The sequence below is a fragment of the Opisthocomus hoazin genome, chromosome 23 (assembly GCF_030867145.1).
Source record: "Opisthocomus hoazin isolate bOpiHoa1 chromosome 23, bOpiHoa1.hap1, whole genome shotgun sequence".
Classification (NCBI taxonomy): domain Eukaryota; kingdom Metazoa; phylum Chordata; class Aves; order Opisthocomiformes; family Opisthocomidae; genus Opisthocomus; species Opisthocomus hoazin.
In genome coordinates, this window is record NC_134436.1 from 8,156,712 (window position 1) to 8,176,488 (window position 19,777).

The following is a 19,777-nucleotide window of genomic DNA, read 5'->3' on the forward strand; positions in this document are numbered from 1 at the left end:
GGCGGCGGGGAGGACGCGGTAGGGGAGCCCGGCGCGTCATGGCGGCGCCAGGGCCGGGGGGGGGGTTGGTGTGCCTCTCCGCCATCTTTCCGCATCCCCCCTGTCAGGTGTGACCGACCAGCAATTTCAAAGGTAAAACATTTATGAGAGACTTCCAGGGCCCCCGTCTGTGGAAAGTGGACGCCTGGCCTTCCCCCGCTTCTCTCCTGAGCTGCTCACGCCTGCCTTGTGTCAGGAGAGGCCCAAAGCACAGCTAACACTGCCATGGAACTCCTGGGAAAAGGCAGTAAAAGGAAAAAAATAACCCCAAACCAGCAAATAACTGTAGGTTATGGCGTCTGGTGTCACGCAGAGACTGCAGGTCTTCAGGGTGGGGGGGTGGGGAGTGTTCCTGGAGGGCCGGAGAAGCTCGGCGTGGGGAGCAGCTGGTTCTTACCCAACTACGCGCAAAATAACATTTTTCTGGAAGAAAGCAGGGAGCAGCTGAGTCCCTGGAGGTGTTTAGAACAAAAGGGAAGATCCCAGGGGCACCACCCACCTCCCAGTCACAGGATTCACAAAGCCAGACGCGTTAACAGCTGTGTACCTCCAGCTCCTGACAGAAGGAAGGAAAAAACCCAAACAATTCAGGTGCCAGCTGCTGAGAAGATTCACAGAAGACAAAAAGCAAGACGGCAGGGTCGTCCAGAAAGGTCACTTTATTGGAAAAACCTGAAATGGACTTAAAACCTGCAGCCCTCCTCCCACGGCCGTGGTTTCAATGGGCTCCCCAAGCTTCCTTAACAGACCCATTACAGACACGAGCTGCAGGACGAATGTTAAAAAGTGCAAGTATCCCGAACTTCACACCCACTTTGAAGACCTGGCAGGAAACACAAACGCTTCACAGCTCACAGAGAATTCGTTCACGGCACTTGGGAGTCAGACCTGGCTCCCTGCATTCCCCACGGGGTACAAAACACACCACTCGGAGGAGAGTCCGACGCAGGACGTCGTCGAACGTAGGGGTGAGGTTCCTTCAAATTTATTTTATTGCGGTAAAACCTCTAAAAGGTAGAGCTGTACAAAAAGGTCTAAACAGCATTAATTAAGAATAACAGCACCTTACGCTGCATTTGTTCTTATTTAAAATTCTATTTCCCAAAAATACATTCCTAAATATACAAACTATACAATCTTGTCACTTTAATGCTGGTTTCTGTGATGATATAACTTTAACCTAAAAATCTTCAAAACATCCACATACTGACAAAAGCTCTAATATACAAATGCCTCGGTACCTTCATAATACCACATAAATAACTGCAAAACCCAAACTGCATTTGTAGAATTGTCCGGAAAGCAAATACTTTATGGTGATCACACATCATCCGCAGAGAGCGTTGGAATGTTTATCCTCGGCCGTGTGAAAAATGCCATTTTCTCTCTAAAAAAAGATGATTGGTTGTTAACACAACAGAATTCTCGCCGGAAACGTCCCTCATCCACACTAAAATGCGTCCCAGCAGCTGTCACAAGGAGCAGCAGCACGCCCTCTCACAGCCTCCACCTCCGATTTACAGATCAGGCATGAGGCGTCCTTACAGTTAAACTCCCAACACCAACCCAATCAAAAAGCCGTTTGGAAAGGCTCGGTGTTTTGGCTTTCTAGGCATGTTACTGAGGGAAGCAAAGGGCTGCTCCTGCATTCAGCAGAGGATTTGTGAATTTGTTGTCAGGTGGGGAATGATCTGGAGTACTGCCGGCTGCTTTGAGATCACGCACCGTGCTGCAGCTAGCTTCCCCGACTCTCAGACCTTACACTTTGACATAGAGAAGTTTTTGTTCCAGCAGAACAGTTAACTACTACTACAAAGATCAGCTTTTGTCATCAGCATCTTAGTCGTCCACAGAAAAAAGACGGTAGCAGTCCATTTTTCCTCCCCTTTCCCGGTGACCTGTAATTACCTGAATGACTGTACTTCCAGAGGCTCCTTCCGACTCTGCCCTCGCAGCCTGTGGACATCCTTGGCAGCAGCTCTCATCATTTTATCGGCCTTGAGCTCACACTTTTGTTCTGTTTTTTCCACCTAAACAATAGAAAAGATATTCCTAAATAACGGAAAAGAGTTGTCTGCGTGCCCAGGAGGAACCGTTTTGACCCTACAAATCTCCAAACAGAGCAGTATTGCAGCTGCAGGTCTGAGGGGTGTGGAAGCTGCTGACTCTGGAAGTCATGAGCCACAGACGCTAAGGCTTGTCAGCTACCTGTTGTAACAGAGAGAGCTCTTTATGTAAGGTCTTCTTCCAGCCCTTTGGTAAGAATTGTGGGTGCTATCTGCACCTTCTTGATACATTTCTCAAGCCACCAGATCAGCTCACGCAGGAACGTGGCAACCTGTGATCCAGCTGTGCCCCAGAGAGCCCCCAGCACCAACGCACTCCTGCGCCTGGAGCCGTTCTAACTCTGTTCCTGCCCGGTGTCAGCAGAGGGGCCCCGGGACCTCGCAGCAGCTGGGAAGGAGCCCTGTGCACGCAGGAGAGCATGATGCAGACAGGGTAAGGTGAGTGCTGAGCATGACACACCACACCTACTACAGACTGGGAGGCTGCACCTGACAACACAGACAGCATTTGTGACTTCTCCTATTTGCACCCTTGCTAAGGCAGAAATCTCTGTGCTGGTAAACACACGGGTTCGGGACTAACAGCGCTCTACCGCGGGTTAAAGACGGGACATAACTCCAGCAAAGAACAAAGAGTCCAGCATCTCAGGGATGAAGATAATCAGCTGTGGAATAATACTTTTTTTTTTCTTTTTTTTTAAAAAGAGCAAAGATGGCAGAAGGCTGCCCCCCTTGCTCATCACTTACCCAGGCTTATTCAGACATTTCTGGAGCTTTACCTACGTTATCTGTATATACATTCCTTTTGAGGCTAAAGATTTTTATTTAAACCCTCTCCAGAAAAGTGACAATGCAAGGAAAGACAACTTTCATAAAAGCAAACAACATTGTTTAATGAACTGTTTGTTGAAATTCTTGGTAATTAGCTGTCTCCTTTCCATCCCTGCCCTGCAGTCCACCTTTCATAAGTAGAAAGACCAATACTATTAGGCTCTTAAAGTCTATCGTCTGACTTACATTATCACTCCATATGCATAAGGATTCTATTCTAAAGCCAAATGTTATCCATGCGCAGGTTTTATGCAGCCATTGTTTCTCTTAGAAGCAGCAAGAGACGTAACTGCTGTCTTCCTAGCGCTCGTGTCCGTGGGAAGACGGGCGCAGGCTCTGCAGTCCGTAAACACCCACCTGAGAACAGCCGGCCACTCCAGGACTACGGCTTCCATCACCAGCCGCTTGCCTGATGGAGCCGTAAGCGGAAGACACGAGTGACTGCAGCGCTAAGCCTTCAATTCCTGACTGTCCAAAGCCCCCTGTTCCTCACATCACTCTCATCAACATATGGAATAAAATCCAAAGGCAGGTACTACTCACTCGTTTTTCCACTAGCCTCAGCAGCAGTCGAAATCTCTCATCATCCTTCACCCACTGCGGCAACTCTTTTTTACCCTGACTTTGGGCTTGTTCCAGCTGTTCCTTCAGTTCTCTCAGCACTGAGATCTCCTGCACCAGCCGATCGTGCCAGGTTTTTGAAGCTTGCAGGTCCAGCTCCAGGTCCAGTGAAGTGCGGATCAGGCGCTCTGTACCGAAGGACTTGACAGAAGGCTAGAAAAGAAGGGTGTATGAACACAGCGATGAGAACTGTCCTGACCACTCCACAGCAAGGGCCAAACACATCACGAGACCCGTTTTCATAGAATCATAGAATGGTTTGGGTTGGAAGGGACCTTAAAGATCATCTGGTTCCAACCCCCCTGCCATGAGCAGGGACATCTTCCACCAGCCCAGGTTGCTCAGAGCTCCATCCAACCTGGCCTTGAACACTGCCAGGGAGAGGGCAGCCACAGCTTCTCTGGGCAATCTGGGCCAGTGTTTCACCACCCTCATGGTGAAGAATTTCTTCCCAATATCTAATCTAAATCTGCCCTATTTAAGTTTAGAGCCATTCCCCCTTGTCCTATCACTACACACCCTTGTGAAAAGCCCCTCTCCATCCTTCCTGTAGGCCCCTTTAGGCACTGGCAGCTGCTCTAAGGTCACCCCGGAGCCTTCTCTTCTCCAGGCTGAACAGCCCCAACTCCCTCAGCCTGTCCTCATAGGAGAGGTGCTCCAGCCTTCGGGGATCATCTTCGTGGCCTCCTCTGGACCCGCTCCAACACCTCCCTGTCCTCCTTCTGCTGGGGGCTCCAGAGCTGGACGCAGGACTCCAGGTGGGGTCTGATGAGAGCGGAGTAAAGGGGCAGAATCCCCTCCCTCGCCCTGCTGGCCACGCTGCTCTTGATGCAGCCCAGGATGCAGTTGACTTTCTGGGCTGCAGGTGCACATTGCTGGCTCATGTTGAGCTTCTCGTCCACCAGTGCCCCCAAGTCCTTCTCCTCTGTTTCCCCACAGTTGTTTTGGCACAAAGCATCGCTATTGATGTTGCTTTCCAATCCGTCTCAAGACAGAAAGCACAAACTCAAGCAAGTCTTACAGACAAGCCTTTTTGATTTTGGTGTTTCCACCAAATTCCTTGTTTGGCAGCTTTTCCAAATCAAACAAGTCTTGCTTGCGCATCTTGCTCGCACACCTTGCTCGTAAGTTTAACGTCTCATCTTCAGATGAACCCACAATGTAGTAGAAACACCTGTGTTTGTTTTTTCCAGTAACATATTATGTTGCCTTCTGTTAATGTCAAACACAAGCTGCCTCAAGAAAACCATCTCCTCAGGAGCTCAGCGTCAGCATCCCAGGGGAACTTCAGCGTTTGCCATCACAGCAGGCACGGGGGTTCATTGTGTGCCACGGAGTCACTGCAGCAGGATCACCTGAGCATCTGAGGCATCGATCTCCTCACCCTCCTCCCCAGCTCCTCACATTTATTATAAGTACCTAAGAATCTCGCAACAACAAACACAGCAAAACTGTTTGTGCTGCTTCTGCACTGACAAGATGAAAAATACCAGGAACCATCTTCCTAAACTGATTTTTCTAAATGAGTTCCAACTTAAAACATTCCTGTCATATTCTGAAATACCAAAGAAAAGTAGCCTTGAGGGACTTCTCACACACAAAGAAAAAGTTATGAATGAAAGCACGTGGCAACTGATTTATGCGTGCAAATTCTTGCTTTAAAACAGTTTTCCATTTTTCGCAAGTGTCTATGCTAGAGAAAAAAAAATAAGCGGTGATGTTTTTACCCGTTTCACTCTGACACTTCGTCTCTCCATCGCATTTCGAATGAAGGGGGGCTTTTTGGATAGCGTCGAACTGTCACTATCACTGCGATTCAGCTGAAAATGAAAGTGAAAAGCAGGTATTTTTCATGAAACAAACACAAGTAGTGCATACGCACACTGTCAGCAAGATCAGAGGGTTCTGCTAAGTGCTTATAAGCAGTACTATGAAGTTTTGTGAAAGGCCACAGTGGACAGCTGCCACCCCAACAGGAGTGCACAACGTGCAACCCATTGGGCATGGCCAGATCCTGCCACAGGCCTTGAGCTCTGTCCCTTTTTGGGAACAGACTGTACAGAAAGAGAGACACCAAGTTAGGGTACAATATGGGACTATACCCCTGCCCTTCTCCTGTGCAAGTAACTAGGCTGGCAAAACAGCCTAGAAAAATAAGCTCTAAGTAATAATAACAAAAAAATTACTCTTTTCTAGCATCTGTAAAACATGGACTATTTTATTAAGACACTTCTCTAGTCACCTGTGTTTTACGCAAACGGTGCAAGAGGTAGGTTTACTTGTAAGCTATGCCCCTGGGTTTTTCAGCTTAAGAGTTGTCATGTTACAGCCATACAGCCTGCCTTCTGTTGTGATTGTCTCTAGACCCTTAAAAAGAGCTCAGCTCAAGTAGGGTTTAATTCCCTTCTCATGTTCCTTCTCAAAGCTGGGGGCGAGGGGCAACAGGCGCGCGGGATCTGCATGTGCTGGGACACAGTGCCTCTACCACCCAAGCACAGGCCACTGCTGCTAATTAAATAAGGTTTGTTTCTATGGAAGCACCTGCTTCTGAATCGGAGAAAACCTGCACATCAAATCCGGCTCAGCTGTATTAAGAGCACGCCCGCTCAGGACAGGTCATGCGTGACAAAACGCAGTGCTTGCTTGTTTGCCAATTCAATTTAAAAGATGAGTTATTTATAGTTTAGGCTGACCCTCAGTCCAGGAAACAATTGTGAACAAATATTTCAAAGCAGTGGAAGCGACATCCTGACCCAGTACGTGGCCTGTTCAGTTACCTTCAGACAAAGCACATTGGAGACTTCCAAGCCTTCACAATTTTTTTGCTGACGTTATCAGGTACTTCCCTTTCCCTTTCTACCAAGCGCTCGTGCTCACCTCATCTAAAGTCAGGTGGACACAGCTAACTCAGTTCAAGTTAGCACAGAACAATCTTAAAGCAGCAGGACAGGGTTTGATATGCAGCTTACTCATCCCTGTCTTACAGCAGCCCTTCCAGGTTAGTCTGGGCATCTCAGCAAGCTGCGTGTACCACATAATGTGCACATATATATTTTAAAAATTTGTGCTTAATACTGTTAAGTTCCAAGGAAAGATACTGTCTAGGAGGTGAGGATGGAGCAACTTCTGAAGTCAAAGAGGGAGGGAAGAAAGCAGTGTCAGGTCTCTATGAAAAATTCAGACCAAGTGAACATCGACATCATGCATCCATTAATGAAAACCAGAGTTTATAACCTCAGGATTACGTTTTCCTTACCCGGCACACATACTGACTCTGTGGTCCTGGTGAGAATGTTTTTGAGCGGATGATAGTGCTACCTCTGACAAACTGAGTCTGGGGTGGATTTGCTGCTCTTTTGTCTTTCGGACGAACGACGGTAGAAGACTGTGCAAGGCTCTCTGTGTTTGTCTCTTTATCCACCTGGAAGACAGACACTGCAGTGTAAATGCCAGCTTGCCATCGTACCGATGACACGCACCCAGGGCTGTCTGACAGCCACCTGCGACACGTCTCCACTTTCAGTCCCGGAGGCATCGCGTTCAAAGCCAGATATTCTTCAGCCCTTCTCACGCAGGGTGTCCTGACACTTCCCTCTGTGAACTCAGTAGCTGCTACGTTAACTGCATCGCTCCCTAAGGGCTCCGCATCCATCGATCGCTGTACAACACAATCGATGCCAGCGAGCTTTGCCTGTTGACCCAGCACCTCCGTGTGACCTGGCAATCTCACACAGAACAGAGGCACGATTTTAAAGACCATTCCCTTCCTTGTGGTGCGTCTGCAGCAAAGATCCAAATCGCTGTAGGTACACGCACGGGGAGCACGGGTACAGCACGCGTTCGTTAGGCTACAGCTGCAGTCAGAATTAAACAGGGTCAAAGCCGCTGTCACATTAATGAAAACAGTTGTCGTGAGCAGCAAAAAGGCCTGAAACAATGCTATATTAACTGGGACAATACAGTCACGTGGAGTTACTTTAAAATATTTCAAGTAGATAAACAGTTAAACATCAGTGAAGGAACTTTCAAATAACTGCTGTAGCCTTGCTCAGCTCAACAGCAGCCCAGTCAGCCGAGCAATGGGAAGCTTAGCTCGCCCTTCTGTTCAAATGGCCCTTGACTTTACCTTCACTGCTATTTCCGTGTGCAGCTGGGAATTCAGACTTTCTTCTGTTTCCCACAGAGACTTTCCAGCACAGAATTCTTCCTCCTCCTCTGCTTCATTTTCACTGATGTCGTCCTGTTCTTCCTGATCAGGAACGTCTTCGTCTTGCCTGTAATAACAGCTTTGTTACTGCACTGGCCTGTTGTGGACACCGGTCTGGTGCTGCAGCAGGCGTTACCTCCCGTAAGCTGCTGGACAGAAACACGTCCCCAAGGCAGCCAGCTGTACCTGGCAGGCCCTGCAGCCACTGAGGCTGCACAAACACAGCCTTGTAAGGGGATAACTGAAACCGGAGTGAAGCTGCACCAGAAGGCAACCAATACGGCCAAAAACTTCACACTGATCTTGCTTCGAAAGAAGCAAGCCGAGGGTTCAGCCCCGTGGTCTGAGATTGAGGCGAGCGCATCTTAAAGGGGGATCTCAAGACGCCATTAATCTTAGTTCAAAAAGTGTTGCTGGACAAAACTGAAGCATTGTTTCAACACCCTTTTCAGCTCCTTTGAACTCGCAGCTGGCTTCTCCATCAAACCCACTGGTCAGGTTGGCTTTTTATTTTAAATGTCGGGCTTCATTAATAAAGTTTGAGTCTCAACCATGTGAACAACAGCCAAAATTAATATTCAGGCAAAGCCCTGAACCATACAGTGGAGCTTTCACAGACATCCACAGAACATCATACAAATAACAAAATTAGTGTAGTGCTATTGACCGTTTTCAACGTTTATCAGCTTTGTTCTCCTTTCCCAAGCACAACCTCCAGAACAGAAGAAACAGGATTTTTCACCAAAACAAAAAGAGACAGAAGAAGCCTCCTGCAGCTCTGTGTCATCTGCTTCATTCTCTGCACATGAATCCCCAAACGCTCTGATCATCCCACAACGCCAGGACGGTGGGATGCCACCTACCAGCTCTCTCCACTCGTTAAAGTGCTTCTGCTTTCCTCCAGTTTCTTCTCCACAGCTTCCAGTTCGACAGCTGTCTGCTCTAAGAGCGCCGAGACAGAGTCCTGAGGAGAGCAAGAGGCTTCTCGTGAAGACACGACTCCCACAAGCTGCGAAGTGCCCAGCCTTTCTGGCCAGAACCGCCCCAGCCCGCTTTCCTCTGGCGGCAGAGCGAGCTGTAGCCTCTGCGCCTGGGTTGTTCAAGCAGTCTGGTGCGCACACCGCGCTCGGTCACGCCTGTGCGAGCGTGCCTGGCCCACCTCCCCCCGTGACACAAGCGTATGCACGTGTGCAGCGACAGGCTGAGCGTACTGCATGCCATGCGCGTGCCACGGTCAGCCTGCATCTCGACTCCTTCAGCAAGTCCATTGCAGCGAGGTGAGCTGTCTAGTGGGAAGAGAGGCAAGAGCTCACACGTCACACCAGACCACATACCACATCCCTCAGCTTTGCGAGGAGCAGATTTCAGTTAGTATTTAGCCCAGGACACGGGCACATCTGTAATCGACACGTTAATTATTTTGCTGCACTTAATGGCATTTTCAAGTTCTAAATATAAACACGCCAGCCTTCACTTCTCGTCTGTTGTAACAGCCCTTCAGCCACATAAACCCTCTCATCAGTACCGTTCAGAAGAGATCGGTTTGAGGCAAGCAAAGTTGTTCTTACTGTTTTTTCAGTGCAGGGTACTTCAGAGTGAATGCTTCCTTGTTTACTTTTCCTGTTTTGCTTCTGCAGATACTTATAACTAAGGAGGTTATACCAACGGGTTGATTTCTCTCCGGATCTACATATTTCAGCAAGGCTAATCTGTGCTCCACCCTGTTGAGAGCAAAACCACAGTTTCAGTGTCATACTAAAATGAATGACTACCATGCCAGTAAGAAGCAGCCAAAGTGAAAATCCAGGACTACCTGACTTCAGCAAGCTTAACGAAAAGAAAAATTGCCCTGTTTATCCCCATTTTGACAGCACTAACAATGCTTTATGTTTAATTATTTTTAACACTGTCTGGGGCTTTCAATCCAAGTAGCAATGCTTTATGTTTAATTATTTTAACACTGTCTAGGGCTTTCAGTCCAAGTAGCAGGTGTTTCACTGCAGCTCCTGCGTAGGTGTATGAACAGTGCTACTGCAGCCAGGATAAATTACAGTCAGAGCTTCAAAGAAAAAGAGAAAAGAACAGGAGACAAAGACTCCCTTTCAAGAAATTTGCAAGGCTGACAGAAATCACTGCCTCAGACTGAGATGCTTTAGCTTTGTACATTCCATTCCTCTTCATCTGCCCTGTCATTTTTTACTGCGTTATATTTAGTACGCATCCCGACATCTTCAAAACCAAAGTAAAACTGATTTGCAATTTATTGAAGCCATATCTGAGTGGACTCTACTGCACCAGCCCAGTCCAGCAGACTGCACACTGAGCACACCTCCTGCAAGTCAGCGTGCTCCCACCAGCAAACCCCATTTGGCAAACAGGTGCTGTCCCGAACCCAAGTGTGCTTTGCAAAGCAAGTGAAGGAAGAAATGCCGAAACACCGTAAAACGTGTACCCTCCAGCCATGGAACACGTGCAGGACAAAACATCAACTCTTCTGTAACTTAATAGTTGCTTATGTCTCAGCTCAACGCACCCTACTCACGTTCGGGACTTCACTGCTCCAGAAATAGTTCTGTTAAAATCAACTTGCTTGGGTAATACTGAACAACAAAAAAGCTCTTCTCGCAACAGGGGGCAGCTGGCTGTGGCAATACGAGCACTCAAAAAAACTATACGCCTATGGATTTTAATAGTGTAGATTAACAGCAGTTTTTAAAAAATCCTTTAGAGAGCTTTAATATTCTACAGGGGCTTCCAAATTCCTGGAAGTCCATTCTCAATTACATTACAACAAATGTTTCCAAAGGGAAGAAAAATAGGTAGGGTTTCACGTTAAATCATGAGAGAAGGGAAATCTAGTAGTCTGACAAAGTCATCAGTAGTTCTGCAATAAAACACTTATCTAAGAGTTTTTTTTTCCCCCCAATGAAAGTTGTTACTGCAAAGAACACTGTCTGGAAGAGATCACATAGCTAAGGACTGTCAAGGAAAGTTTCACAGAATTTGCTGCACTTCAGTTTAAAATTTTGTCTAATTAAAAAGAGGAAACAAACATAAACATATTAAAACAGAGATTAATACTAACCAAACATTCTTCAAGGTGAGACTTATCTACAGTGCAAACATCGACTCTTAACGTCTTCTGGCGTAAAGCCGGGTAAGAGATAGAAACCCAAAATACTTCATTGTACACAAGATTGTCTGAAGCTTCCACCGGTCTCGTGCGAAACAAGCAGCTTGTGCTTTCGGAACAGGGCAGGACAGCCACGCGAATGTTCCTGTTGGAAAAGGCGTTGCAATCAGTACTACCATACAGGTTTGCAGTTCCCTCCTTTGCAACAGCTCCGTAAATCTGTAGGCGAAATTCATCCTAAGCACCGTGGACGCTACTGTCCTATCCTATTCTTTGGAATATCAGTCAACTGAGATAAAAGGAACATCTTGTCTCAACATCAGAGACATGAAGTGGCACGTAGACTTCATCCTTCTGAATCTTGTAACCACACATCACGGGGTTGTGTTCTACACGGCTGGGGACGCCTGTGCAACTCGTCACGCTGCTAACACACCCCGTTGTAGGTACACACAGCTACGCAAAAATGAATCAAGTTTTTGTCAGCTTATTCAGCGCACGGCTGAATTTAAAACACTTGCACCGAGAATGAGTCTCGTAGCAGCACCAACGCCCCCCCTCCGCTCCCTGCAGTTGCTCTGGGCGCTGCCACAGTCAAGCTGGCCAGTGCTAATTCCTGGCAAGTCTTTTCCTGGCAAATACAGACCTTTGAGGAAAAAACTGCACCTTATTTCAGTCTGCAGGTTTATTAGTTCATAAATGTTGCTACACATAAACAAAGTGTAGAAGCATTTCAGAAAGTGTAAATTTTTAAGAGCGTGAAAAACCAAAACCCAACATCTGTTTAATTCCCACTGGAATCTAATACGAATACTTCCAGAGTGTTTACTTCACCCACTTACACTTTTTGATCTTGTTGTAACAGCAGTGCTGGAACATTACTCAGCTGGATGACGAGTATTGCAAACTGTTTATTTTTATCATCATATCTGAATTGGAAAGATACAAAAAAGCAGTCTTATTAGAGAAGTCTGCCTTGGACTCCACCAATGAGTATTCCATTTGTTTCAGTAACACAAACAAACTACATTAAAAATTTACAAACCAGACAAAACTATAAAGGGACTTGCCTACAGTTTAAGGCAAAACCAGTTTCATATTACATGACGTTTTGCTACCAGAACATCCAGAATTTAGAACAGTCCACAACATCCAGAACTTAGGGATTCAGATACAAAGGACTACAGATCTGACCAAAACACACTGCTTTTCCTGGGGTCTAGCTAAATTGCTGTATTGAAAGGCTTTATATAATGACTGCAACAGAAAAAAGTGACAAGTAGGAATACTTGAAGTACAGCGGTGAAGGTGTTATGGGTAACCATTGTTTTACTGCTGCCGGCCATGACAAGAGAGTTTTGCAGTACTTATTTTTCCTCAGATCGTAAATAGCCTTCCACTAAGTCATCCAAGGACGGTGCCCGTGCACCTGCCTTCCGATGCCTTCTGGATTCACGCGTGGTCAATGGTTACGACTGTCGTTTACTCTCAGCAGTTTTCCCCCACAAGCTGCACGCTAAAGGAGACATCAAGCCAGCAAGAGGCTTTCTCCCACCCAGCACTGCCAGTGCCCCCATTGCTGGTTTGCACCCTCATACCACACTGTCACCAGTCGACTTCCACTGACGTGAAAGAGGATAACTGGGCCAAGGACCCCCTGGGGTTGAGCATAATTCTCAATTACACTTCAAAGAGGGCATTAGGTAGTTCATACTAATAGGACAGGATAAACAGGATAAGAAAACAGAAGAGAAAGTACTATCTTTTAAATCTGATCTATCAATCTTTCCACTGGAAGGAAAATCCAATAAAAATGTGCAGCGCTTACCTCATTGCAATTTGCACTTTAGCTGTCCCAACTGCTTCTGTATCATCACTGTCAAACACCATCACTTCTGACACGCATGGTCTGAAAGAAATCAAAGACTATTAAGGACTTGATTTCTCTCTTATTGAAGTGCTAGCATTTAGGTGATACCAGACCTTCTCCCTTCCATTCAGGGGTTGGGTATATGGATTTTGTAAAATTAGCAGCTAAAAGGAAGCCCATTTAAGAAGCAAGGGCAATCATCCTTAGAGGTATGTATTACAGTGCTTATCAGCAGAAAGTCATATGCCTTCCCCCTTCGCTGCCAAAAAAAGCCACACAAAAGACTGCAAAAATAAGACAGAGGGGGATTTTTCAAGGGTTCCCTTGACTGGATTTCAGTAAAGACAGCTGACTGCCCAGCAACAGAAATAAGACTTAACAACTGCAATCCTGTCCTGCATCAGGACAGCAAAAATTCTCAAGTTTGATTAGATTTAAGTCCTTCCTTTGTTTCTTCAAGGAATCAAGCTTCCCTAAGCACATTAGAAGTGACAGAGTACGCTGACAGGTCTTCCTTGGAACACCTTCCTGCATCGTTTCCCTCCCAGCGTACTACTCCTCCAACGTTTTCTGCACTGGAAGTCCCCAAAACTACATTCGTTGTCTGACTGACTCGGAGGCTATGCTGCAGCACACAAAAACAGCATTAGCATTCTTCTCAGTATTTTCCGTATCACTTAGCACTCTCCTGCATTTCGCTACATTTCAGCTACAGAGGACAAAGGTGTTGCTCATCCTACCCTCACCATTTGTTACAGGCATCAAAATGATACTTGTCGTCATTACAGAGGTTGGCAAGCCAACAACCCAAACAACACTGAGGAGCATCGGGCGTGCGAGGGTGCTTGGGATGCCTTCTGCGACTGTCACACGCTGTCCCTCCTCCCCTCTCTGCAGGGGGTATGTGGGGGCCCTGCGACACCCACCCGTCCGACTGCCTCGCTGGAGCCCGGGGGGGTCTGGTTTACGCAAGCATGGCACTTTCTTGTCAAAGTGAATCGTGCTATAAACTTAAAAAATTACTCATTTATCTAGAGAATTAATGAAGATAATAAATGAGTGAATGGGGGGAACATGAGATCAGCAATTTTTCACCTCTACAGTCATGTCTTGCCGCAAATGACCCCACGATACATCTCAATGCCAATAAAAACAGCAGGAAAACCCCCGTCAGATGCAGCCAAACCAGGTATCAGTAAGATCAGCACCTTCCAGGGAACTTTTGGTCAAACCACCCCAAGTAGCTTTAACAAGCAGCGAGGGAGGTCCAGACGCCCGGCAAGCGCAGTGACCCCCAGCTCCAGCTATAAGCTGCGCACTTAGGGGGAGAAGTCCTGCAGTGATCCAAGCACTCGGGAACTGCATCGCAGCACGTACGCATCCACGAGGCAGTCCAAGGTGCTTCTGCCACCTCCTCAAACATCCCAAAGCCTCTCACGCTGACGGAGGGCTGTCACCGACACCAGAACGGCTGACTGGCAGGAGGGAACTTTACGCCTGCCAGATGGCTGCGCCACCCCGGCAAGGCAGCAGTCACAGCTTACCAGCCCCTCCACAAACAGAGCAGCTGTTCACACGGTTCTCTGCGAGCTTGCTTTCAGCTCCTTCTATTACGGGAAGCACGGGTCATTTAGATAATCAAATTCAACCTGCTCATAGTTCTTTTCAGAAGTATCAAGAAATCTTGAGATTGAGAACTTTAGCCACCAAATTACAAAAAAAGATCATAGCCAATGATCTTTTATATACAGCATTATTCGAGCTGACTCCTGTGTGCAAAGCTGAGTCACTGGCTTCTTCCTAGAGAGAGATCTGATGTCTACCTTTGTACAGACGCCTCATACACCCCGCTATCTCCAGCAACAGATTCATCAGACACTGCAGCCGACACACACGCCACCTTCAGTGCCGTCCCTCCGGCTGTATTTATACCTATCAGAAAAGCAAAGAGGAAAATCAAAAACAGGCGTTAATGAGAACGAACTGGCTGGATCCTGAGCAGCTTTTATTCGTACCCTCCCCCTGAACTGCATTTTTCCCCCGCCCAAGTATCGTTAAGCAACAGCACGTTTCCGCAGACAGAGAGGACACCGGTGGGGCGGGCTGTGCTCAGCAGCCACGGTGAAGTCAGTGCTTCAGCAACATCCCTGAATGCCCTGGAGAACAAACGGCCCCTGGGCAAGCAGAGGAACAGCCCGCGCGGTGGGGGCGAGAGGAGGGCTTCCATCGCACCGTCGGTGCCCGTTTCATCGCTGGGTGCTGCAGCGACCTGAGGTTAGACACCGGCTGTGCTGAGTGCATGGCAGCCAGCTACCCCGGCACCTCCACGGGTGCAAGTCCTCGCAGGAGGAACGAGGAGTCCTCAACACGAGAAGTGGCTTCCAGAGGACTGGGATGGCAGGGAGGTACCCACGACGAGATGGGCAATGTGCAGAAGCAGCAGAACTTCTAAATTCTAGTGAAGTGATAAATATGAACCAATAAAACCGCTCTTACTGCAGGTCATCCTTAAGCAGGTAGTAGGCCTTCTGGTCCTAGCTACCCAGCGAGCAGTGGCTGGGCAAAGGCTGCTGACCAAGCGTGGATCCTGTGGAGGGGTGTATCCTGCCTGGAGAGCTCATACCACGTTTAGCTTCAAGGAAGGGGAACAGCGAAAACCCACCACCCGCCTATCCCTAAACCCAAAAGGTTAGTGTACACAGGACTGAAGATAGGTCCAGAAAGACCAGGTTAACAAGCTAAACATGGAGAGGAAGAGAGATTATAGGATTTAAAGTAGCAGCCACATGCAGGAACGCAGGGAGAAGGACATAGGGAAGAGAAACCAAGGAAGCTGAAGCAAGGAGGTCTGCACAGAGGTAGATTTCTTGTGCTATAAGACAGGGAAAGACACGCCCCGGAAACTTCTGCAAATTCTGCACCTTTTCACTTGAACCATCATAACATTTCTGCAGAGAGATGCTCCAGCCGAGAGTCTGGAGAACTCTGCCTGCCAAGGAGGCTAACGAGCACTGGGACGTACCCAGCTCGCAGCTCTCCCTCACTGTCGGGGCTCTGGGAGACCTGCTCCAAGAGGCTCTCCTCTTTCAGAACTGGTCCCCCTTTCCTGTAGCCTTAGGAAAGCACATGCCCTCAAACCAAGATACGGTTTCCATCCCATATTTTCTTTATTGCAAAGCAAGTTTAGGTGGCTTGGGTGGGGTTGTTTGTTTTTTTTGTTTTTTTTTTGTTTTTTTTCACAGTCTCACAAAGCCACTTGAATGAAAAACAGCTTTGAAAAAACTTTCATGCAAAAAGTGTGCAAGCTCAGCAGAGGGTTATGGAATAATATTAAGGACTTGTTCTACAGTCAGCAGTAGAGGGTGCTACAGGTGACACGACTATATTGAGTGCGTATATGCAGTTTTGGTCCTTTATCCATGTATTTTTTGACAGCATCACCGAATAGTATTTTTCATCTTGGTATTCCCATGGAACCGTTGGACAGAAATACACGTCCAGACCTTTTCCCCATAGGCCAAACCACATGAATAAAAGTTTGCATCTGTGACACAACAGATCAGTGAGTACCTGAAGCAGATGGATCCATTTAATACTGGCCTTCACAGTTTATCCCATCCACCCTCCTGCCGTGCGCAAGGGCCTGGCCCCTGCTGCACTCCTGGTCATAGGCTATGCTGGAGGTATGTGGGCAGGGTCAAAACTATGTTACTTCTCTCCTCTATGCTGCTTTGTACCTCCTGTTCCATGGGTTTAATATGAAAATAATTTCTTCCCCACTGGCTGGCTTTCAAGATCAAGTTGTTTGAGTTTTACACACCGCTCCCAGAAATGCCGCTCCAGGAATCCTTTTGCATGAGGTTTGCTTACTGGGAAGGACACCGCAGATTGGTGTCCATGTGCTTAACCTCTTTTTCTCCTTCATTTACCAATGCCATCTAAGTGTTTCAACCCAGAAAGCCTTCATTTTTGATCTCTTTACCTGAGCACCTTGCAGCCAAGCGGGCAGAACACAGAGGGTGCCCAAAACCCAGCAGTGAAGTGGGTATCTGGTTGCACAGCAGAATGCTAAAGTGTAAACCTGAATCAAGGTGAACGGTTCCCTGGAAAGGATTCATCATGCAGCCATCCTTTCCCTTACTTTTTTTTGCAAAGGACTTGGAAGCTCAGCTGTGCAAGTCTTACACACACACTGAACCTGTAACTTCTTCACGTGGCTATTTCACTCAAAATTTGGATTTTCTGTTTTAAGCCTTAAGTCTCTAAAGAGGTATCACACTAGAAAGAAAGTTTATGGAAGAGTTCAGAACTGGATCAACTCTCTTCTATACTTGAAGCAGGCAGATAACACTTCCCATGTTTTTTCACTCATACCAAGAATTTAAAGTTTGCTCTGCACTTCCTGCCACTCCCCCTTCCACAGGCTCTCCTGGACGCACCATGACAAGGCCTTGAAAAGCCACGTCATGCACTGTCCTCGCATCCGCGCCATTTCCTCCGAGAACGCCAGACTCCACCAGATTCCAGGTTTTGCTATTAGTTTCACCTAAACCCCTCTGGTATCACACAGGTGAGAGAGGAAACCATTTTTTTCAGCCTCAAAGGCAGCAGAGGTTCTGTTCTAACAGAAACAAAAAGCAAACCCCCCAGACATATACTGTTCAGCTCTGTTTACGGGAACACGTGAGCATGCTTTGCCCACGAGGCCCAGCACTGACCACCCCAGATCCAGCCACCGCGTTTCGGGTGTTGCACTGAACCCCCCCAGAATGCCTGAGGAGTAAAATCTCATCTCGTTATTGCCCTGAAATAAACTACTTATGGTGATTATTTTGTCTGCTGACTGGCTAACAGCAATAATCACTTAATCTGCTTAACACCTGAGCTTTCACTTTACCAGCCTTGACAAATCTTGGAGAGCTAAAAAGGTTAAAACTAATCAGCGCCCAGTTCTAATACGAATAATTAGTGTTCCCCACTCAAAGACGTAATACCTCTTGCTTGTAGGAAAACGGTGGCTCCAAGGGGAAGATCTGCACCCGTGTTTTTTGTTGTATTTTAAATAGTGTCAGCGTTCTCAGTGCAGAAGGCGGCGACAACATGGTGCTAGGTGCCTTTATTCGCGTGGGCTGCTTCATAATCCCGTGAAAAACAGAAACAAACTGCGCTGCTGGTTCCTACGACTACAGCTTGCAAGTTTATATTGCCTTTAAAGTTCTTCTTCGCTGCAGTTACAAATCCAGTCATTTCACTCATCTCCATTGGATTTAACCCAGCCGCAGTCCCAAGGGTTTCAGACAGGCCCCAGCACGAGTGCCCGGACTGCTGCCTACTGCCTTCCATCCTCCTCAGCCCAGCCATCATTCTAAAACAGGACGAACCCTGCCCACCCACCAGCAAGCCATATGCATGTATGAGAACATCCACTATCTCTAAATGTCTTATTTTATCATGCTCACAAGCTAAACACGTTTTTGTTGCTAAGAGACCATCCCCCTCAAAACAGCAGAAATTCAAGCACAGCCTCGACATGTCTGCTCAGCGCACGTTAATAAATTCATTGCCACGGAGTTACTGGGAACCAGAGCAAGACGTGTACGCTGAGGTGGTGGGGCCAGATTTTTATTACAATTTGTTAACTATTGTTAACTATTAAGCCAAATGGCTTTCCCAGCCTTCCTCAAAAGCTTGGCCAAAAAGTTTGTGTCAATATGGCATTATATGCCTCCCAGATCCAAAACACCAGGCGACATTCTGAATAGTTTAGTGCCAAATTAAACCACGAACCCCAGCACAACCATTTATATTTGCACATGAAATCCCTGTAATTTGTGTACACATGCATCTAAGTACACTGACAACCACACCTAGATACTGTCTTCCACAAGACTCCTCAGATCACTGGTATTTTCCATGTACAAACTGAAAAACCAACCCCTTCTCCCAAACAAGACAGAACACACAGCTGAATACACTTTTCAACACAAAGGTATCGAGATGACAGGCAGCTTTTGAAATACTTGCTTCTCAGTGCCTTACAAAGTGCATGAAAAATAAATGCATGCATGCGCATGCAAATAGTTTGTTGCCATACCTTGACCTAGATGTTTGTCTCCTGCTCGAGGCTCTTCCAGTCTACAGCTGCCGCTCCCAGTGTTTAGGGTGAGTTCTGAGAGATTTGTACTTATCTCTGCATCATCAAAATCCATATGGCTTGAAAAGGCATCACCAGCTAGGAGTGGGTCTATCACCAGCGGAGAGCAAGGCGGAGATGGAGAAGAGAGAGATGACCGAGGAGACAGCGATGTCATGGATTTTGGAGTACCAGCCAACGATCTCAGTGCCTGTATGCGACTGGTGGGATCTGCTTTGTGAGTTTTCGCGACTTCATTTTCGTGAATAGTGGTGATACAGCCTGACGGTCTAAATCCAGTGGCTCCTTCTAAGAGCAAGTCAAGCTTGTTTTGATAGTCCGAGTCCAACTGCTCCAACTGCTCCAAGTGCTCGTAGTAGAGATCAGAGAAACTGGCTGAGGTGGACGAATCCTGGCTGGAGGTGGCAAGAGATCCTCTGCTAGATGCGAGAGAACCAGGGCTGCTGCTCGAGGAGAGCGAAAGCATGCTGGTGGAGAGACTGAAGGAAACAAGTCAGAAAAGCATTATACTGCATCTCCTGATTTCTCAGGAAAACACTGCAATGTCACCAAATCTCTACGCCCACATGGTACGTTTTGCTTTGTTAGCTCAGGCCATACGCGTTAGTCCCCACAACGATCCAGAACCACAGCCTACCCAGCGGTAAAGCTGGGTCACTTTTCACTAAAAATAATACAGTTCATACACATTTTTCTACTCAACATATCAACCTCATAAGAATCCTTGTTTAGCCAAAACAACTCTAATGAATAGTTTCAAGTCAATTCAAATTAGTGACAACATTTTCCTCCCACATCTGTCTGGAAGAAAACCCTACGGTTCCCGTTAATCTCCAAAGCAGACCACAAAAACCAG

At 47.1% G+C, this 19,777-nt stretch overlaps 1 protein-coding gene across 1 annotated transcript in view; it reads right to left on the reverse strand.

Moving 5' to 3' along the window:
- Positions 1-689: 689 nt before the first annotated feature.
- The window catches only part of WWC1 (WW and C2 domain containing 1), a 72,820-nt gene continuing 53,732 nt past the window's right edge, over positions 690-19,777 (reverse strand). The window contains exons 11-23 of the mRNA XM_075441908.1: positions 18,862-19,400; positions 14,591-14,699; positions 12,726-12,806; positions 11,740-11,826; positions 10,850-11,042; positions 9,333-9,485; positions 8,628-8,728; positions 7,684-7,831; positions 6,814-6,978; positions 5,285-5,377; positions 3,480-3,710; positions 1,948-2,069; positions 690-1,426 (exon numbers count right to left, since the gene is read on the reverse strand). Coding sequence (XP_075298023.1) covers positions 1,360-1,426; positions 1,948-2,069; positions 3,480-3,710; positions 5,285-5,377; positions 6,814-6,978; positions 7,684-7,831; positions 8,628-8,728; positions 9,333-9,485; positions 10,850-11,042; positions 11,740-11,826; positions 12,726-12,806; positions 14,591-14,699; positions 18,862-19,400 — 2,089 coding nt within the window. The 3' untranslated portion in view covers positions 690-1,359. The remainder of the gene's footprint in view (positions 1,427-1,947; positions 2,070-3,479; positions 3,711-5,284; positions 5,378-6,813; positions 6,979-7,683; positions 7,832-8,627; positions 8,729-9,332; positions 9,486-10,849; positions 11,043-11,739; positions 11,827-12,725; positions 12,807-14,590; positions 14,700-18,861; positions 19,401-19,777) is intronic.